The following is a 20,761-nucleotide window of genomic DNA, read 5'->3' as shown; positions in this document are numbered from 1 at the left end:
CTTTCTTTCTTTCTTTCTTTTCTTTCTCTCGCTCTCGCTCTCTCCTTCTTTCTTTCCTTTCAAATATATGTTTTTATTGATTTTTATAGAAAGGGGAAGGGAGAGAGAGAAACATCAATTGGTTGCCTCCCCTATGCACCCCAACCAGGGGTTGAACCCACAACCCGGGTATGTGTCCTGACCGGGAATCAAACCAGCGACCTTCCCGTGCACGGAAGCAGCTCAACCAGCCGAGACGCCGGCCAGGGCTCCCACTCTTTAACTGTAAAATTCTGAAGTCCTTCCTGAGCTTTCACATCCTCTGACTTTCCCAGCGTGCAATGCTGAATGGTACCCCCAGCAACAGGCCGAGGAGGGAGAGACCCGGCACCTCTGGAGAACTGACTCCCTGAGGCAGGAGGGCCCTGAGGGGGAGGTAGGTGACCTCGAGCCCTGTCCCGGCAGCCTGGGCAGCCAGCCACAGGAGGAAGTGGGGGTGCTTTCCCTCCCTCCCCCTGTAGTAAAGCCACCCCTCCAGGTCTCCCCCCTCCCTCCATGACCAAGCACTTTTGGAGCCCGGGCCCAGCCCCTGAGGACCAGCAGAGTGCTGACTCACGGTGGGACAGCAGCTTCCTCCCCCACCCCACCCTGCTTCCTCCAGAAACCACCCCCTGCACACGCTGGTCTCTGTCTGAGGCTCCGCCCACCAAGGCTGCTGCCCTGGAGGCCAGCCAACTCCCCGCCTCAGAGTCAGAGTCACGAGGACCTGGGCCCAAGGGGAGGGAGGCTGAATGCTGGTCAACAAAGGTCCAAAGACCAGGCCTGGCTTCGGAAGACTCTAGAAGCTCGGAGCTGGCAGTTCTGACACCCTGGGTTCCCAGAAAGTGGACATGCCCTAAGGACATGCCCTAACACACACAAACACACACACACACACACACACACGCGCGCGCACACACACACACACCCCAGCATAAGATGTTCCTTTCACTCTTCCCAGCGGGCCTCCCCGTGACCGTCCACAGCGACCACCACAGCCCCGCTGTCCCTTGGCTCTGCTGCGAACTCCTCTGCAGCTGCTGTGTGCAGCCCAGTGTGCAGCCCGTCCCCATGCACACAGCCGCCTTTCTGCAGCCGCCAGCCGCATTCCTGTGGGCCCAGCTTCCCGCCGGCTCCGTCCACCTGGGCGTCCTGGAGGCCCCAGACTCGGCACCTCCAGTCCGAAACCTCGCTGGCCTTCCCCCACACTGCATGTCCTCCCGTGCTCCCTTCTCCATGAATGGCAGCGGCAGCCCAGGCAAGAAGGCGGGGGCTCTCCTGCCCGCCTCCCACCCCTCACCTCTACCCCCCCCCCACGATAGCCACTGAGCCACCTCATCCCGTCCAGTCTTCCCCAGGTCTCCCTGACCCGCCTCTGTTCCTCGGCTCAGTGAGAACTCAGGCTGCTGCCTCCCAGCCAGCACCCAGCCCTCTGGCCAGACCCCATCCATCCTCCACATTCAATCCACGCGGCCATCTGTTCATTCCACAAACACTGAGCACCTAGCAACCAGCACCTTGCAAAATGCTTGGAGCCCAGGATGAAGCCGGAAGTGGTGCCTGCTCTCCGGCAGCTCACCGCAGCGGGGAAGGAGATCAGAAAGGCATCCTAGGGTCTGACTTATACAAATGGACACACATCATGGCTATTCACCTTCACTACTGATGGGAGCCTCAAATAGCAACCGTTGGTCATTTGAACTTGAACTTTATGGCATCTTTTGTCTTACAGCTTGTCCGTTTTTCAGCATCAGATCTGCCAACTGTCCTTTTATGGCCTTTGCCTGCCTCAGAAGAATACACCCTGCCCCCAAATGCTAGGGACAGCTTCTGTCTATGCGAGTGACTTCGTAGGCCTCTTGCTTTTAGGCTCAGCTCTGTCATCGTCCGGAACGTGTTTTGAAACACAGTGAGTCACTGTCTTCCGCGTGACTGTCCATTGTTTCAGCGTGATTTGTGGAGCTTGCTTCCCTAATTTAAAACGCTGCCTCAGCATCTACCCAGCTCCCTTTCAGGGCGGGCAGGGCTGTGCTGTTGCTGGTGTGCCCGTCTCCTCCTGGGCCGGTACCGGCTGCTCGCAGCATCTTGTGGTGCTTTTTAAACTATGTGCCGAGAGGGCGAATCTACCCTCGTGCCCGCCCCCCATGCTTATCGTTTATTCTATACACTTTCTCTTCCAAATCGATTTTCAATTTCCCCCAAACCACTGAGTTTTCTAGAAACTGCATTGAATAGATAGGTTCATTTTAGGAGAACTGACATCTTTACAAAGCGGAGGTTGGCTGTCTGGAAACACGGTCTCTTCGTTGCTGCCAGCTTCCTTACCTGCCCCGCAGTAAACACTCCCCACTCTCCTTGTTGACGTGACTCCTCGGGACTGGAAGCTTTTGCTGCCAACGTAGAATGCTTTTCCTTTCATTACATTTTCTAACTGGCGGTGACTTCTATACAGGAAAACTTTGCAAAGCGTGACTTTGCTGTCCTCTTCTCCTAATTTGTGTTTCTCTTGATTCCGGGTAAGGTTTCGGAAAACAAAACCAGCCTGGTTTCTCCCTAGAAATCCCCCGACAACATTTAACCCCATTTAACCCCTTCCAGGGCACCGGGCCTTCCTGGCCTGGCCCTGCACTCCCCGCCCAGCCTCCTCCAGCAGGACTCTGCTCTCCAAGCCAGCGACTGCCCAAGGCACCTTGGACTCCGTGCATGCTCACACCTTAGGGAAAAAGGTGCCTGCTCACACCGGGAGCGCTCACGCCTTGGACACCGTGCACGCTCACGCCTTCACACCCGTGTGCGCGCTCACGCCTTCACACCCGTGTGCCTACTCACGCTTTCACACCCGTGTGCCTGCTCACGCTTTCACACCCGTGTGCCTGCTCACGCTTTCACACCCGTGTGCCTACTCACGCTTTCACACCCGTGTGCCTGCTCACGCCTTCACACCCGTGTGCGCGCTCACGCCTTCACACCCGTGTGCCTACTCACGCTTTCACACCCGTTTGCCTGCTCACGCCTTCACGCCCCTGCGCGTGCCCTTCTCTGCCGGGAACCCCTCCTCCCACTTCACCTTTAACTGGTTCTTCCCACTTGGCCGAGCGCCCCTCTTGGGGAGGCCTTCCCGGACCCCTGCACCTGCCCCCCAGCACCTGGCGGCTTCCTGTAGTTGAGCTCTGCCCGCTCCCCACCTTCTCCCGAAGGTGATAGTGGTGATAGCTGCGCGTTTAGAAATGAACAAGGACCCGAGAGAGAGTGCCACGTCCCAGCAGCCCCTGTTTGAATATTTTAATGGAATTCCCCCCCGCCCCCCGCCTTTCTTTAAGGTTAAGCCCAGCTTCCAGCTTCAGGCTTGTGAGGGTCCTGAGCGGGGTCCTGGGCAGGTCCCCGCCCCCGTGCCCAACAGGGAACCTGGCAGCCAGCAAGGGGGGGGGGGGGGGGGGAGGCCAGGTCCCGCCCCCACGAGCCGCCATGGCCGCCCGGCCTCGGCTGCAGCTCCCAGGCACTTCTCCTTTTTTCCCTAAACTCCGATCCCTGGAGTTTTAAGCGCCACCAGCGATGTTCTCGGAAACCCAGGCGGCTCCCCCGCCCTGCTCCCTCGGGGAAGACGGCCTGTGTGCCCCCCCCCCCCCCCCCACTCCCCGGCCTTTGTTGCACAAACTGCCCGGGAGCCATGTTCGCTCCCCGCGAAAGGAAAGGCCGGCGGGCGGCCTCCGCCTCCGCCTGGCTGCGTCCCAGGCCCGCGGAGGAGAAAGTGCGCCCGGCCCGGCCCGGGCCTCCCACGTCCCCGTGATCTCGGGGCGCGGTAACCGCCACCGACACCAGGCTCCCGGCCGGAGCCGCGGGGTGCCGTGAGGGACCCCCGGGCGCCCCGACGCCCTGGACCAGGGGCCGCTCCCGTCGGGTCCGAGCTGGGCACCCCCCCGCCCCCCCGCCCAACCCCACCCGCGCTCCACACAGCGCAGAGCCTCCCCTCCCCCTCCCTCCGCCCCCCCCAGCTTCCCTCCTCCCTGGCCCCCCCCCCCGCGACGCACCCCGGGGGGCCCCCCCACGCGCCCCCCTCCGCCCCTCCGCCGCGCGCGCAGGGGAAGGGGCGGGGCCTAGGCGCGGGCGGGCGGCGGGATTGGCCAGCGTGGGCGGGCGCGGCGCCCGCTATAAAAGGCCGCGGCCCGGGGCCTGCGCCACAGTCTCCGCGGAGAGCGGCCGAGGTTTCCTGCTTCAACAGTGCTTGGACGGAACCCGCCGCCACCGCCACCGCCACCGCCACCGCCTCCACCTTCGCCCCCGCCGCCTCCTCCACCGCCTCCTCCTCGCAGCGCCCCGGACCCCGACCACCCAAGGCCCCCGCCTCCGCTGCAGCGCCGCGCCGTCGCCTCTCCGCCGCCGCCGCCATGTCCACCGCGCCCGCCTCGCAGGTGCGCCAGAACTACCACCAGGACTCGGAGGCCGCCATCAACCGCCAGATCAACCTGGAGCTGTACGCGTCCTACGTCTACCTGTCCATGGTGAGCCGGCTCCCCGGCGGGCGGAGGGCGCTGCTGGGCTGGGTCCCCCCCCCGCCCCCCCGGCGCCCTTCGGGAAAATGGAGGCCGCGCGAGGCCTCTGGGGCTCTCCTTGCGCAGAAACCCCTGGCGCCTCGCCCTTCCCGACCGCCTCCCGGGGGCGCCGCTGTGCGTCCGGTGGCCTGGTTTCCGGGGAGCCCAGGGCAGCGTCCGCAGTCGGGAAGGGGGTTCTGCATTTCCATCCCTCCCGGCGTCCGATCACGTGACCCCGGTGCCCTCGGCTCGCCGGGCTAACGGGCCGAGAGGTCCCCCCCGCCCCACCGGCTGCGCTGGAGCCTTCTGGGTAATGGTGTCGAATAGCAGCCTCGGGGCTGGCGCGAGCGGCTTATCTTCGTGGGCGCCCCCTCCCGAGCAGCTGTCTCCACCCCCGGCTCTGCTTATCTCGGGGCCCCACTGGCGTGGGGGCGAGTCTCAGCCGTCTCCCGTCTGGGGGACCCCAGGTTGCCTGCTGGTGCTGCCTGGGCCCTTCATTTCCTTACCCCTTGGGGTCTAGGAATCGTTGCCCTCTACTGGGACGCTCGGTTCTTGGATAAAATCCACCAGCAGTTACTGGGCGAGACGTTTTCCGGTTGGAGGCGGGGCGGCGGCGGGAGGTGGGGCTGGAGCTGTCCTGCGGTTGTGCCCGGCCACGGCCGCGTCCCCCTGGCCGGCCAGCGGGCCTGGGTTTCTGTTCGGAGCTCCGAACACAGCGAGGGCCTAAACACCGCCTCCCGTCCACCTACCCGCGGAGCGCTGCCCACAGTCGCGCCCCCGCGAGTGGGTTAATTTTAGAAATCCCTCTGCCAGCCGCTCGCTGTGAACGTGTCACGGGGAGGAGGGGGCGCAGGCACCTGCAGGGAAACCCGACACCCGCGGGAGGACTTGGCCGGCGTTTCATCCTGGAGGCAGTGCCTCTGCGGCTCCCCGCAGCGACCTCCCGTTTCAGAGGCCCGGCTTCCCTTGTCCCTTTGGGGAGAAAGTAATGACCGCTGGGTCCAGTCCCGGAGCGCGGCCTGCCGCCCCCTAACCCGCTCCTGTGCCCCCGCAGTCTTACTACTTTGACCGCGACGATGTGGCTTTGAAGAACTTTGCCAAATACTTCCTTCACCAATCGCACGAGGAGAGGGAGCACGCGGAGAAGCTGATGAAGCTGCAGAACCAGCGCGGCGGCCGCATCTTCCTCCAGGACATCAAGGTGAGCACAGGCCCAGGGAGCCCCGCAGCTGAGCTCCCGGCCCGCTTTTTAGTTTCAGTATGTTTGTATTGATCTTAGAGGGGAAGGGAGAGGGTTGGAAATTTAGACGCTCCTTTCACGGAAAGGTCTGCCTGCCAAATGGTCGTGGTGCCCTCGGTAAGACTGGGCGCCTTGCCCTAACTCCCTCTCCTTCAGAAACCAGACCGCGACGACTGGGAGAACGGGCTGAACGCAATGGAGTGTGCGCTGCACTTGGAAAAAAGTGTGAATCAGTCACTACTGGACTTGCACAAGCTGGCCACTGAGAAAAATGACCCTCATGTGAGTATTGGCCCCTGAGGGTGAAGGGAGGAGTGGTCTTCCTGGTGGCTGGGAGCTGACCGTGTTCTTCCCATTCTGTTTGTAGTTGTGTGACTTCCTTGAGACTCACTACCTGAATGAGCAGGTGAAATCCATCAAAGAACTGGGCGACCACGTCACCAACTTGCGCAGGTTGGGGGCCCCTGAAGCGGGGATGGCCGAGTACCTCTTTGACAAGCACACCCTGGGGGACAGCGATGAGAGCTAAGCCTTGGCTGCTTCCCGTGGCCTCGGGGAGACTTCCTGGTCCCCCAAGCAGTACTGCATGTTGGCGCGACCTTTACCTTTTCTATAACTTGTACCAGATCATCCACTCATGTCTGTCATTTGTACCGTTCCTTCCAATAAAGTAATTTGGTACCCAGCTGTTGTCTGTGAGTTCCTGGGGTTGGCTTGCAGTATATCTAGGCCACCTTTGCTAAATGCGTCAATGCCGGGTTCACACTAATTAAAATGAGACGCCTAACAGGACTTGTGTTTATGAAAACCCTTAGTTTATTCATCCTCAGTTACGTGAAACTCCCAAGTTCATGAAAGATACCAAGGCTTGGGGTGTGGAATTCAGACAGGACTCTGGGACTCCTGATTCTGAATTACATGTTTCTAGTGGCTCATTCTAGCTTTCATTTATGTACAAAAGGCATTTAAAGGCTTAAGGAGTCTTGAAACCAATGATTATCGTTATCCACTGAGCTGACCATGTAATTCAGGCTGTCGGGAGCACCCGTGTGGACAGCTGTGTGTCCCGCTGGTGTGTACACGGGTGGGACCAGGCGGGCGCCGCTGCCCCTGGGAGACGGGCTAGGGCTGTGCTTCATCCCTGTTGGAAATTTGAGAAAGTCCGCATGAGTATGGAAGGTCCCTTCGTTCCAATACGATGTTAGCAGCAGCGGGAGAGCGAAGGTTGAGCATCTTAGATATTGGAAGTGACTAGTGCGGCACTGCAGAGCCGTTACATGTTTCCCAAGTCAGCCACAGCGATTAGGTTTCTGTCTAGCCCTGGAAGCAAGACATGGTGGCCCTTTTAGGTCTCAACAGCTGTGTATTCTGACGACAGAAGGAACTTCTTGAGAATCTAGAAATAGGAAGTTAAACGTCCCTCCCACATGATGGGGGTGGGGCGAGACAGATGTATAACAGGGTGGGTCTAAGGATGGAGTAAAGGGGACACGGGGGGGTTGTGACAGCGTGGATTGACCCCAGGAAGCAGGAAGAGCGCATTTGAAGTTAAGTCTCGCTGAGGTGCCCAAAGCAGTGAGACGCCCCCAAGGGACCTGCATCCTGCACCTCAACCATCCAGAGGTGTGGCAGCCTTTGCCAGAGCTTCGGGCCAGTGGTGGTCTTAGGGGACCGCTCATATACAACTTCTCAATCTGGGCAGGGAGTTGGATTCTTGGGCTACCGCTAGAGCCCCCCACTCTGCCCCATGGGATTTTGTGTCTCCCACGCTGTTGAAGGTGAGCTGGACCCAGGGATAGCATCTCCCATCGAAGCCTGGCCTGGTAGCCCCTCCCAGCATTCCTGTTAGGGCAGCCGCCTCCTCACCGCAGTCGCAGGGACTCCCTCCTGGTGACGCCAGACTTGGGGTGAAATGAACGAAAGTCCCCAACACTTTCCTAGGGCCCCTGCCGAGGTGGCCAAGTGTGTGCTGCAAGCCAGCGCTGGCCCAGTCCACTGCTCTGCAGTGATGGAGCCCTGAGGAAACCCTGGGGCGAGGGGAGCCGGGGTGGGGCTGGTTGGGGTAGAGCACAGACCTGTTTGCCGAGGCCCAGTAGGGGTCGTGGTCTGTGAGTGTCCTGTGTATGCTGCTTGTCTTATCGTGTACGTGGTTCTCGGAGACGGCTCTCGGGGGCCGCTGACAGGTGAAACTCGACAGTTTTCCTCTTGCTGTGACAATTCCGGGGGCTCCATCGAGGCCCCTGCACACTCTGGGAGCAGCTCCAAGCTCCTCCTGGCCCCTGGTGTCACAGGCTGCGGGCTCTGGTCTTTGACAGTGTTGTCGACACCGGGGAGACGGGGGGTGCTGAGGGTCCTGGTGGGAACACCATGGGGGTGGAGCTGAGCGGCGTCTGGGGGGCACTGTGGTAGCCCGACCTCCCATACAGCGCCGCGGACTTAAAGGCCTCCTCCCCCCTCATCTTCCCGGCCTCACTGTCGTGCGGTCCCCGGGGCGCTTCCTGGCACCCCTGAGGCGCTCGGGCTGGCCCTCAGGGAGGAGGCCTTCCTTCTGGGGCAGCAGTAGCTTGGTCTTCGAGCTCGTCCTGCTGGGGGGGTGGTGGGACTGCAGCCCCAGGAGGCGGCCGAGGATGCCGGGGTGCGCGCCCGCCCCCCCTGCCTCCCCCGGCTGGGCCGGAACTCCGTCTCTTCCTGGTGCAGACTGGGAAGAAGCAAGAGGCTGAGGGTTGAGTAGGGGGCACAAAGGGACCAAACCCGACCTGATTTCTCCCTCAGCCCCTGTTCTCCCTCCCCCTGGCCCCAGGTCAAGGACACGGTCTTCCTCACCATGCCAACTCGCCTCCTGATCCATCCTGTACCTCCTGAGTCACCCTCCCGGCCCAGCTCACCCAGCTGCTCTGTGGCTCCCTTTTGCCCGTGTTAACACGCAGGCTCCTCGCCTGGCATGTGTGGTTCCGCCTGGGGAGCAGCGTCCCCAAGGAGAGAAGTCGCCCTCGCCCTGTCCAAACCTCCCCAGGCTGCAGGCCCCTCCCTCCAGGGGCACAGTGACCTCTGTCCTGTCCCTTCCCCGGCATCCAGGACCTGCCTGTGTATCCAGTGTCGCTGAAGTGTGCGTCCCCGGGAGCCAGGCCGATGCATTACTTTCTGCTCCTCCCCCTCCGTCTCCACAGCCTTCGGTTGCCGAGTACGGATCGGGCAGAGCTCGAAGGCCACCTCCGGAAATGTTTCAATTGACCACCTTTCCAAGGAGACGCCAGCTAATTCTAGTTCCAGACTAATAGGATATTGTGTTCTTAAAAGCGCAGGAAGAGAGCAGCTTAACACTGTGGGGGGAAACCTTGATAGACACGCACCGGAGTCCTCTTCACGCTCAACCTCGAGAGAGAGCTGTCTGGGCGCCCCTCAGCCCAGGAGGCCCAGCGGCAGCTCCAAAGGGATTCTGACCCCACCAGGGAAACGGCACCCACGTGGGCGGTCCGAGGCCTTTCCTCTGTAGCACAAAGTCTATCCAGAAGGTCCCTGTGAGGACCCAGCCTCCTGCTGGGGCGTGCCTGCCCCCCGCCCCCATTTCAGGGACACCCCAACCCGCCACCACCGCTCCAAACGCCCCGGCTTATCAGAAAACAGTTCCGGACCAGCGTCAGGAGCCAGGCCCTGACACCCCAACAGGATCACTGACCACTGACTGTCCTTGAGTAAGTCCCTTCTCTCTCTGGGCCTCAGGGACCCTCTCTGGACACAGGGGGCTTAGCCCTGAAGCAGGACAGGAAAGAGGGAAAGGTGGGAGGTGAACCAGACATACCCGGGCCACGTGCCGCCTGCTAGCCGTGTGACGGTGGGCTCAGCAACTACCTAACCTCGCTGAACCTGGAATTAGCCGTCTGAAAACTGGAGCTAACAGAGCAAGGGTAAGGGGGAGAAAACCAGTCACTGTATGTAAAGGGCTTCGTGCAGTGCCGGGCGCTTAGCACCCGGTGTGCGCTAACGAGGCGCTCTGTGCCAGGCAGGCCCAGGCACTGGGTTTTCTCTCCACCGAGGTGGTTCCCTGGCACTACCCACCTGACACTGAAGGTGGAGCCAAAAGAGGAGGGTCGGCGAGACTGGGCAGAAGCGGCCGTGTAGGGGGGCTGTGGCTCCGGGTCGTTCCAGGACAGGCCCCGCTCCTCTGGGGGCAGGTCCTGGTGCATCTCGTCCACGGCCAACAGGGACGCCTGGCCGTCGGAGACAGAAGCAGGAGTCCCACAGGAAGATCAGCCAAGCAAGACCATGAACTTGCCAGGTGACCGGGAGAGGCCACTTCCGTGTCTCTGGGCCTCAGTTCCCCTACTTGCGAAATGGAGAGACTGACACCCACCTGAAGCCGCAAAAATTGGGGTGAGAGTCCTGGGAGGGGAGAGGAGGCCATTCAGTGTCAGGCTTCTCTACAGAACTTCAGGGTCCCGGTCCCTGGGTCCCGTTTGGGGAAAGCTCATAGGACGGGCTCCCCCCACCCCTCCCACCCTACCTGCAAGCTCCTGGCCACAATCCAGTTGGTCTCAAAGTCATTGTCATCTTCTCCAAACGGGTTGGTGAGCTGCTCTGCCACCTTGGGGGCAGGTGAGGCTCTGGGAATCCCCCTTGCAGCCTTGCAGCCTTGCTCCCGCTCTTAACCCTCAGCTCCTGGCATTCTCCCAGGACCCCCTCCGGCCTGACCTTTGTCTCCAAAGCCACTGTGTACAGGCTCCCGCCACCCACAGGGCGGTCCTCACACACACACACACACACACACACACACACACACGGGCCCTTTCCGACTGCCCTGAGCCAGGCAGGTATAATCTATTCATTTGTTCAGTTACTCACTCAATTTTCAAACATGTATTTATTCATGGCTTTCGGATGCAACAGACATATATGCTGTGGCTGCGCTGAATTAAAGGGTCGCCAGGCGGCAGACTCCCCAGCGCCCTGCAGTGGTGGTGAGTGCAGTGCGCTAAGGCAGGCAGGTCAAACTCGGGGCCCACAACGAATGTTCTTGCGGCCCAGCCAATAACCGTATGTAAGAAACGTTTCAATAAAAAGTTCGTAACTTAACTTTTACAATATCCTGTCATACATCATTATCAATAACCAACTACAACGTTCGCTAATGACTGATGACTATCATCGTGCTGCATTCATTTTCCTGACGCGCCTTACGCGCAGGCGCACCATTTCCCTCCACTAATACCAGCAGCGAATATTTCAGCAGCCGATGGCCACCTCATTAGTCTTGTACTGACCTGTTTGGTGTGCGCAACAGGAAATATTTTGCTTTTGGAGAACAAGAAAAATAGGTTTATTTGCATGACGCTTATTAATTTATGCAGTTATTCAGTGTCTGGTAAGTGAATGTTTAAGAAAAAATATTAATTCTGATTAAAATGTTCTATTATTTTATGCTAACGATGACTCATTTATTTCAGCCCTTTGTAGTCAGCATGTCTCTATCGAAATAAACCTACGTTTCTATGAAAGTGGAAGCTTTTGGGTTTTTCTGTGGCCCACATACACTTACACCTTGTGTATTTGGCCCGTGTGAGCCTTTGAGTCTGACCCGCTTGCACTAAGGCGTCAAGGGATATCCTGCAAGCTGCAGGGCACCACGGGAGAACTTCAAGCAGCAGAATGGTGTGATGGGGTCTGGCCGGTGTGGCTCAGTGGTTGAGTATCAACCCATGAACCAGGAGGTCACCATTTGCTTCCCGGTCAGGGCACATGCCTGGGTTTGGGGCTTGGTCCCCAGTAGGGGGTGTGCAGGAGGCAGCCCATCAATCATTGATTTTTTTAAAAAAATATATATATATATATTAAATATTTTATTGATTTTTTACAGAGAGGAAGGGAGAGGGATAGAGAGTTAGAAACATCAGTGAGAGAGAAACATCGATGAGCGGTTGCCCCTGCACACCCCCTACTGGGGATGTGCCCGCAACCAAGGTACATGCCCTTGGCCGGAATCGAACCTGGGACCCTTCAGTCCGCAGGCCGACGCTCTATCCACTGAGCCAAACCAGTCAGGGCTATATATATATATATATATTAATTATTGATTCTTTACAGAGAGGGAGGGAGAGGGATAGAGAGTTAGAAACATTGATGAGAGAGAAACATCGATCAGCTGCCTCCTGCACACTCCCCACTGGGGATGTGCCTGCAACCAAGGTACATGCCCTTGACCGGAATCGAACCTGGGACTCCTGAGTCCGCAGGCCGATGCTCTATCCACTGAGCCAAACCGGTTAGGGCACATCAATCATTGATGTTTCTATCTCTCTCTCCCTTTCCCTTCCTCTCTGAAATCAATAAAAAAATATATTTTATAAAATGTTTTTAAAAATGGTGTGATTTGGTTTGATCTGTAGATAACTGGGGGGCAGGGGTAGCTGTGTGTGTGTGTGTGTGTGTGTGTGTGTGAACATGGACAGAGGTTTAGAGAGGGAGACACTACCACCAGGCCGGCAGGGGAGAGCAGTTAGGGGGATCAGACCAGCAGGCAGGTGAGAGGTTAGGAGCCAGTGGTCCAGGATTGCGAGAGGGATGTCCAGCTGCTAGTTTAGGCCCACAGGGATTGGGCCTAAACCAGCAGTCGACATCCCCTGAGGGGTTCTGGATTAGAGAGGGTGCAGGCCGAGCTGAGGAACCGCCCCCCCCCCGCCCCCGCCTCCCTGTCCATGAATTTCGTGCACCAGGCCTCTAGTTCTAACAATAAAAGAGGAGTATATTGGTGCCCTGGTAAGAACCCAAGAAAACCAATGGGCTTTGTGATCAGTATTACCACTACCAACTCGAGAATTTTAAGTATTGGATAGTTTCAATCCCTTCAGTCATGAATGCTTTTCCCATTTAAAATACTGTCATATATTCGGAGATTCTATCTGTCCTGTTTTATTGTTTAAATAAACATTTTTGTTGAGGAATAAAAAAGGTACGGTCTGGACCTGTGAGCCTGTGTGGGATTCGGGAAGACGGGCTGGCTGAATGGGACCAGGGAAGGCCTGGGCTCGGGGCCTCCCTGGGCTGGAGGAATGGTGTCTGAGATGCTCCCTGTCAGTCTGCCTCCTGTTCTCCCCCCCCCCCAGCCCCCGCACCCCCGCCCCGAGCCACCCCACCCCCACCCAGGGCTGGGCCACAGCTCAGCTGAGCCTCACTGGCCTCTGGTGCATGGCCCCCTGCGTGGCTTGGAGGTCTAGGCGCTGGAGGCCTCAGCTGCACCCCCCAGGCCCACCCCGGCCCCCCGCCTGCACCCGTAAATGAAGCGCATGGTGTAGTAGCTGAGCAGGAAGATGAGGAACTCGCCGTAGAGCAGCTTGTAGATGCTGCCTCGCCAGCACAGCAGCAGGCGAGAGATTAGCCACTCAGGCGGGCATTAGCCACTTGGTGTGAGTAGGTGACGGGCATGGTCGGGCCCGGAGCTGCAGCAGGTGGGCTGCTGGGCAGAGAGGACACTGATGGGGGCCAGGAGGGAGCAGGGGCCTTGGTCAGAGCCTGTCTGGGGCTCATGTGTGACCTGAGCCAGGACCCATCAGCTCTTCCTCAGGACACCGACCTGCGGGTGGGGTGGCCCTCCGGCCCTCCCGGCTCCGGCTGCCTGTGGGAGGTGGGAGTAGCCCAGAGGCCACCCACAGCCTTGGCAGGGAGGACAGAGAGAAGTCTGTGTCCTTAACTTGCACGACAAGGGCAGTGACACAGTGCACACACTGGGCCCAGCCTTCTGTGCTGAGCCCCCCTTGATGGTTAGCTCCCCCAGCCCCCCTGGAGAAAGATGGGTAAGAGGCCTGGCCAGTCTTGTCCACTGTCCTGTCCCCAGAGCCCAGAACAGAGCCTGGCTGGCGGCAATGTTCACATAATGCTCCCTGAAGGGTGGCCCAGGCCTCCCGCCTGCGGTCTTCCTGCCTGGGGGACGCTCTTTCCGATCTAACCAACTGACCTAACTGTATTGCTCGTTTCCACTTCAGGTCATCTCTGCAGAAGAGGTGTCCCCAGCCCCTACCTGGACGTAGCCACCCACACTTCCGGTCGCTCACCTTGCTCAGCTGTCCTACGCAGCCCTCAATCATGTTACAGTGCCATTATATTTTGCAGCTATCTGCTCATTTACTGCCTGTCTTCCCTTAGAGTGGAGGCCCCTATTGTTTCTCCATGAAAATGTGTTGAAGCACTAACTGGCACCCACCCTCCCCCACCTGCTCTGAGCAGCCACACTGGCTGCCTCTCTGTGCCTGGTGCACACCCAGCCCCTTCCCACCTCAGTGCCTTTGCACAGACGCACCGGCGTCCACACCCCTGCACATGTGTTGCCTGTGTGTAGACATCACACACACACACATATATGCTGGGTCAGTCATCTACCCCAAAAGCCACCAAAGCCCAGCCCGCCTGCCTGGGCAACCCCTACTCACAGGAGGGGCTCCAGACTGGTCGGCGATCCCCCAAGAGGTCTGGCCGCTGGACTGGTGGGACTCTCTGGGGTCCTGTGACCAGGGCCCCTGCCCGCACTTAGGGCCTGGCACTGCCCTGTGGGTGCTAAGCCGTCACTTGACTCCCTAAGGCAGCGCCTCCACGAAGGAGCCCTGTGTTCGTTCCTCCCCATAATCTGCCCAGAAGCACAGTCCCCCAGGGACCCCCTAATTCCTTCCTGGGGTGGGGGCGGGGGACGGGCTGAGAGCAGGGCTGAGATTTCTGGTAACCCCCCTCCACCGCGGGCCCTGCCAATCCTGCCACCTTCTTGGGGCCCTACAATCCAGAAGCTTCTGGCAGGCGGTGCTGCGGGGAGAAGGGCAGGAGCTGCCGCAGAGGGGGCACCTCTCCCAGGCCCCGGGGGGCTCTGGCAGCACCAGGAGCCACACTCAGTGGCCCTGGCTGTGCCACGGGTGTGCGGGGACCCTGAGTGGGCCTGTGCTCCTCTTTAGGCTTCTGTGTTCCGAGCTGCAAAGGACGGTGTTTCTTTTTTTATTTTCTTTTAAATATTTTATTGATTTTTTACAGAGAGGAAAGGAGAGGGATAGAGAGTTAGAAACATCAATGAGAGAGAAGCATCCATCAGCTGCCTCCTGCACACCCCCTAATGGCCATGTGCCTGCAACCAAGCTACGTGCCCTTGACCCGAATCGAACCTGGGATCCTTCAATCCCCAGGCCGACACTCTATCCAGTGAGCCACACTGGCCAGGGCAGGATGGCGTTTCTTTAGAATCCCGTCACCTCAGTCAGAGCCAGAGTTCTGCATCCCCGTGGGGAGTCTGAGTGGCGGCTGGTGACATCACTGTGAGGGCTGTGACTGGCGGAGGCGGGAGTTAGCAGGTTGGTTCTGAGCGAGGGAAGGAGAAAGGGCCCGGGGCTGTGTGTGGGCCCCGCCTGGGCGATGTCCGTGGCCACGCTGCGGCCTCCCGGCCAGCCCACGCAGGGTGGGTGCGAGCACTCAGGTCCCCAGGGACAGCTGGTTAATATCTCGGCCGCTGGCTCCACACATTTCACTGCATCAGCCCCGGCTCCAGGTGGTCATTTTTCTATTCCCAGCAAATGATGATGATGGAGTCTCCTCAGATCCGGGGCAGCCCTGGAGGAGTCCTTGTTGCGCCCCTGCCTCCCGTGCTGTGGGAAACACTGTCCCACCCGGGAGAGGGGCAGGTTCACTTGGACCTCAGTCTCCTCCTCTGGGAAATGGGACAGTAACACCTCCCTCGGCAGCCGGGTGAGAATGCGGGGCAAGCAACGTTTCAGTCGACTCTCCAAACCAGTGGTTCTCGTGTCTGGAGCACCCGCAAACCCGGGGGCCCCACCCCTCCGGCCCCATCCGTCTGCAAGGGGTCCTGGGGCTGGTGGGGCGAGTCTAGTGGACAGTCTGGGCCGAGGGCCTCTGCTGCAAGGAATACTTCCCTCCCTAGTATTCCCTCTTCCCTACCGACACGTAACACTCGAGAGAGAGCTTTCCGTTTAGCAGGTGATTGACAAAGATGTATTTTAAGTTGAAACGTGCCTGGCACCGCGCCTGGCACAGAAGGAACACATGAATCCATGTCACCTTTGTGGCCACAGGGTTTTGCCTTCCCCCGAGTGGCCGCTGGGGGGCGCCCGTGACCAGAGGCTCTGGCTGGGCCTGGAAGCTGGGTCCGCTGCTTGGAATCTGTGTGGACCCTGGAGCTGGCACTGGGTCCTTCATCTCCTTGGCCCTGACCAGCAGCTATGGAGCCATGAGAGGAGTTGGGAGACAATGGAATGCTCCCTCCCTTTCTCCTGAACTGCGGTTCCTTCACAATATCCCCAAGTCCCACCAGGACCAGCCGGCTGAGCTGCCCCGGCTTCCTCCCCCGCCCTCCCCGCTGCCCCAGGACAGCGGTTCTCAACCTGTGGGTCGCGACCCCTTTGGCGGTCGAACGACCCTTTCACAGGGGTCGCCTAAGACCATCCTGCAGATCAGATATTTACATCACGCTTCATAACAGTAGCAATATTACAGTTAGGAAGTAGCAACGAAAATAATTTTATGGTTGGGTCACAACATGAGGAACTGTGTTAACGGGCCAGAAAGTTGAGAACCACTGCCCCAGGATATCCCCACAAACACCCGTGAGCGCTAGGTGCGCCTGGCACCCTCCCAGGCCCGGGTCTTGGCATCTCCCACTGGGTCTTGGCCATGAACTTTCCCCAGCCAGGCAGGGGCAGCTCCGCACACAGAAAACCCACAGGCAGCACTGAGCCGGATGGAAGAGCATTAGGTATCAGGGAGCAGCCGTGGAAAGTCACCGAGGAATCGCTGAGAAGCGGGTCAGCCGGGGGTCAGCCCGGCATTATCCGCCTCGCAGAAGGGGATGCTGAAGTTCACGGCCTGCCTTGTCCAGGTCACACAGCCATGAAGGGCCGGGTCGGGCCTGGAATGTGGGTTTTCTGTTTTGAATCCTGGGCCTTTCCATTACCCACCATCGCCTCACAGTGGAGGCTAGTTTCTGAGCCCCATGTGCAGGGGAGTGGTCCCTGTCGGGGTTGGGGGAGGGATGAGGGGTGCCCGGGAGAGGCTTGGACTCCAGCAGGGCCCGTGCTCTCGAGTCCCCTGGCATAGCACCATCTCCAGGGGCAGGCAGAGCAGAGCTGGGCCGGTGGGTGGAGGTTCCGAGGGCAGAATGCGATGGCCTTCTCCCCTAGGATCGCCATGGCAACAGGCTCATCACAGAGGGTCTGCCACTGTGCCCTTCCAGGGCCTGCCTCAGCCGGGCAGGAGGACGGGGGACCCCGCTTGGCTGGAGGCAGTGGGCAGGGGGCCGGGGGGTGGGCCAGCCAGGCCTGGATGCTGCCTCCAGGCTCTACATAGGGCACCTGCCAGCCCACATCCCTCTCTTGGGCCAAACACAGAACAAACAGGGCAGACCAGGAGGGGCACAGCTGGACGGGAGGGGAGGGGAGGGGTCCGCCAGCCTGAGGCCCCGAAGCAAGACAGACACCTCTGCCCTCAGCTCTGCAGGGCGCCAGAGGCTCAACAGTCCACGCGATGGACACATAAGCTGTGGCCCTGCGGAAGGACCAGGGACCGGAAGAGGCGGGGGGAGCTGGGACACGCCTGCCCGGGCCCGGCTGCACCACACCGGCCCTATCCATGCCAGCGGAATAGCATGGAATAGCCAGAGCCGGGCTCCGGGCCAGGGCCTTCTCCACCGCCTTCGGGAGGACACTGAGCTCCGAGCCACCCTGTCCCCACGGACTCTGCCCCCTGAGGCCCGCCAGGTGAGGCACAGGCCCTCCACACCCCCTCCCCTCCACCCCACCAGCGGGAACTGGGGCCGGTGGGCAGGTGAGGAGGAGGCGGAGCTTCTCCTGGGTGTGAGGAGACCTGGAAGCTGTCCCGCATTCACTACCAGCCGGGGCCTCGGGTTTCCTCATCTGTCGAATGGGCACGTCAAGGGCTTGCCGGCTCTGGGAGGACGTCCAGGGCTTCTCACCCAGCTGCTCACTTTGCAGACAAAGAAACTCAGAGAGAGAAGGCGGCTCGAGACTCCGCTCGGAGCTGGGAGGGGAAGGAGGCCGCTGGCTGAGTCAGAGCAGGGTGTCTCTTTACTGTTCCAGAATGTTCCTGTGGTTTTAGTTCCACCAGCACATGCTAAACCAGCTGTGCTGAGCGCTGCGCTGGGTCTTTCTCCCCCGTGCTGCCTCCTGCACGCCTCCCGCGGGGACCATGCCCCAAACCTGGGCCTGTGCCCTGACTGGGAATCAAACCGTGACCTCTTGGCTCCTGGGTCGGCACTCAACCACTGAGCCACACCAGCCAGGCAACAGTTTTAATTTTGACGAGTCCAGTCTATCGCATTTTTTCTTCTGTTGCTTGTGTTTTGGTGTCGTATCTAAGAAATGATCCCAAATCCAAGCTCACGGTTTCTTCTTAAAACCTTTATGGCTTTCGCTCTTACTTTTAGGTCTGACCTATTTGGAATTGAGTTTTCTCTATGGTGTGAGGTGCCGGCCCGACTTCATTCTTCCATGTACGGATGCCCAGGTGTCCGGCACCGTTTGTTGAAAAGGCTGCTCCTCACCCATCGAACGGAGTTCGCGCTCCTGTGGGAAGTGGGTGGGCAGCCGATGTGGGTTTACCAGTGTTTCTGGACACTCAGCCCTGTTCCATTGCCCTGTGTGTCTATCTTCATGTACTCATGGCTCCATTCGGTTTGCTAAGGTTGCATTTAGAACTTTCACATCGAGAATTAGGGATATTGGCTTATACTTTTCCATTCTCATACGTCCTCCTTCTTGAGTTTCTCTTTTAAATTTTTGATTTGATCAAAGGAGTACCGTGTGTATAATTTCAAAAGCCGCCGGTCATAAAGGGGTTTGTAATGAAACACGGCAGTTTCCCACTCGGCCACTCCCGCCCCTCCAGCCCCTTCAGGCTGTGCTTCCTGGGGTTTACCCATCTTCATTACCCCCAAGTAACAGGAATATACGGACCACCCTTTATTACTCATTTAATCTATTGTCTTCCTGTTTGGTAGAGGAGGGTTTCCTGATCTGATACCACTGTGGGTTAAAACAATAAGGACTAAGGAAATATTTGACCTTCACATTTTTATGCCTACTCAAATGCTACCCATGGCTGAGCACTTCAGATTAGAAGGTATGATTATATTTTACTAGAGGCCTGGTGCATGAAATTCTTGCACCGGGAAGGGGGGGGGCGTCCCTCAGCCCAGCCTGCACCCTCTCACAGTCTGGGAGCCCTGGGGGGATGTCCCCGGGGGGAGCAGGCCTAAGCCGTCAGTTGGACATCTTTAGCACTGCCTCCGAGGTGGGAGAGGCTCCTGCCCCGCCACTGTACTTGCCAGCCATGAGCCCAGCTTCTGGGTGAGTGGCACTCCCCCTGTGGGAGCACCTGACCACCAGAGAGCAGCTCCTGCATTAAGCGTCTGCCCCCGGTGGTCAGTGCATGTCTTAGGGAGCAGTTAAGTGGCCTTAGCATCTCATTAGGATATTATGCTTTGATTGGTTGAATGGACCGACAACCGGACACTTAGCATATTGGACTTTTATTATATAGGATACTTTTGGCTTTCCCCAAAAATTAGTAATTGTCTTGTTTTGGGGTTTGTTTGTGTTCGTTGTACCTACTTACTGTTGGTTCTTCCCACACCTTCCAGTACCTTCGATCCCATCAGTGACTCCATCAGTGCCAACGACTGTCCGTGAAGACGTCATTTCCAACGACCATCATGCTTCTCTAACGGGCTGGTTGCTCTCTGGGCTGCGCACCACCTTAGTTCCAGGACTTTGCTCTTGTCCTGGGAATAGTCTTTCTCATTGTCCGGGGTCGGGTTGCTTGTTTTCCTGAACCCTCTGTCTTTCTCTCTATGGTCTGCTCCTCGGTTTTGGGTGAACACACCCTGTGAGAGGGCATGCGTTCAAAGTGGCGGTGCGGCGGCAGCGGGTCTGGTGATGACTGTGCTCAGCAAACCAACGTCTTCATGGCCTCTTTCCATGGGGACTAATTCTCATCTGTGCCTACACAGGATCTCAAGATGCGCCTTCGCGATCATCCTGAAGGTGCCCTTTCCTTTCGTCCCGTGGGGGGGTGGCTTTCCTGGCTCCTGGCTTAGGGATTTCTTCCTTTGCTTGCTCCTCATTTTGCTGGAGTGCAGCCTTCAGCAGTCCCTGAGAAAGAGGACGCTGAGACTGCATTTTCTGAGACCTGCACATACGCTTGAACCATAGTTTGGGAGGCAGAGAGGTCCAGGTTGGAAAGAATTTTCCTTCAGAATTCCGAAGGCGTTGTCATCTGGCGTCTGGGGGCTGCTGAGAAGCCCAAATCTGTTCTGATTCCAGATCCTTGGCTGTGAAGGACGCTCAGCTTGTGAGACCCTCTCTTTGTCCCCCGTTTCCTAAAATTGTTCCTGGCTGTGTCTCAGTATTTTCATTGACACGTGGGCCTTTTCAATGTGAAAACCCATATCCTTCTGTTCAGGGAAATGATCTTGAATTTGATGCTTTATTGTCTCCAATTCCTTCTGTTCTCTTTCTGGGATCCTTGTTTTTCAGATATTAAACCTCCTAAACGTGTCCTCTAATATTCTAATTCTTCATTTTTCATTTCCTTTGTTTTGTTTGTTTTGGGAGCTATTCCCTCCATTTTTTCCTTCCAACCCTTCAGAGTTTTTACTTCTGTCATCGTGTTTTCTGAAAAATATTCATTCCCAAGAGTTCTTTTTTTTTTTAATATATTTTATTGATTTTTTACAGAGAGGAAGGGAGAGAGATAGAGAGTTAGAAATATCGATGAGAGAGAAACATCGATCAGCTGCCTCTTGCACATCCCCCACTGGGGATATGCCCGCAACCCAGGTACATGCCCTTGACCGGAATCGAACCTGGGACCTTTCAGTCCGCAGGCCGATGCTCCATCCACTGAGCCAAACCGGTTTCGGCCATTCCCAAGAGTTCTTTTTGTTCTCTGAATATTTACTTGTTTAGAATCCTGTTCTTAT

General features: G+C 58.2%; 2 protein-coding genes across 2 annotated transcripts; one reads left to right on the top strand and one right to left on the bottom strand.

Annotated features, from left to right (window-relative positions):
* Positions 1-4,190: 4,190 nt before the first annotated feature.
* FTH1 (ferritin heavy chain 1) lies at positions 4,191-6,472 on the top strand. The gene is made up of 4 exons (XM_081099725.1): positions 4,191-4,517; positions 5,602-5,748; positions 5,944-6,069; positions 6,155-6,472. Exons 1-4 carry the CDS (start codon positions 4,404-4,406, stop codon positions 6,314-6,316), a joined length of 549 nt encoding a protein of 182 aa, XP_080955851.1. The 5' UTR covers positions 4,191-4,403; the 3' UTR covers positions 6,317-6,472.
* Positions 6,473-8,072: 1,600 nt separating this feature from the next.
* On the bottom strand, positions 8,073-13,203 carry BEST1 (bestrophin 1; the record flags this gene model as incomplete). The annotated part of the gene is given in 6 exon segments (XM_081099281.1): positions 8,073-8,285; positions 8,926-9,076; positions 9,844-9,995; positions 10,289-10,369; positions 13,031-13,153; positions 13,156-13,203. Coding segments are annotated over 6 exon segments (768 nt in total).
* Between the last annotated feature and the right edge of the window lie 7,558 nt (positions 13,204-20,761).

This window comes from Myotis nattereri, assembly GCF_964212035.1.
Source record: "Myotis nattereri genome assembly, chromosome: 9".
NCBI lineage: Eukaryota > Metazoa > Chordata > Mammalia > Chiroptera > Vespertilionidae > Myotis > Myotis nattereri.
Note: the sequence above shows the minus strand (reverse complement) of the source record. Positions and strands in the feature narration are given on the sequence as shown.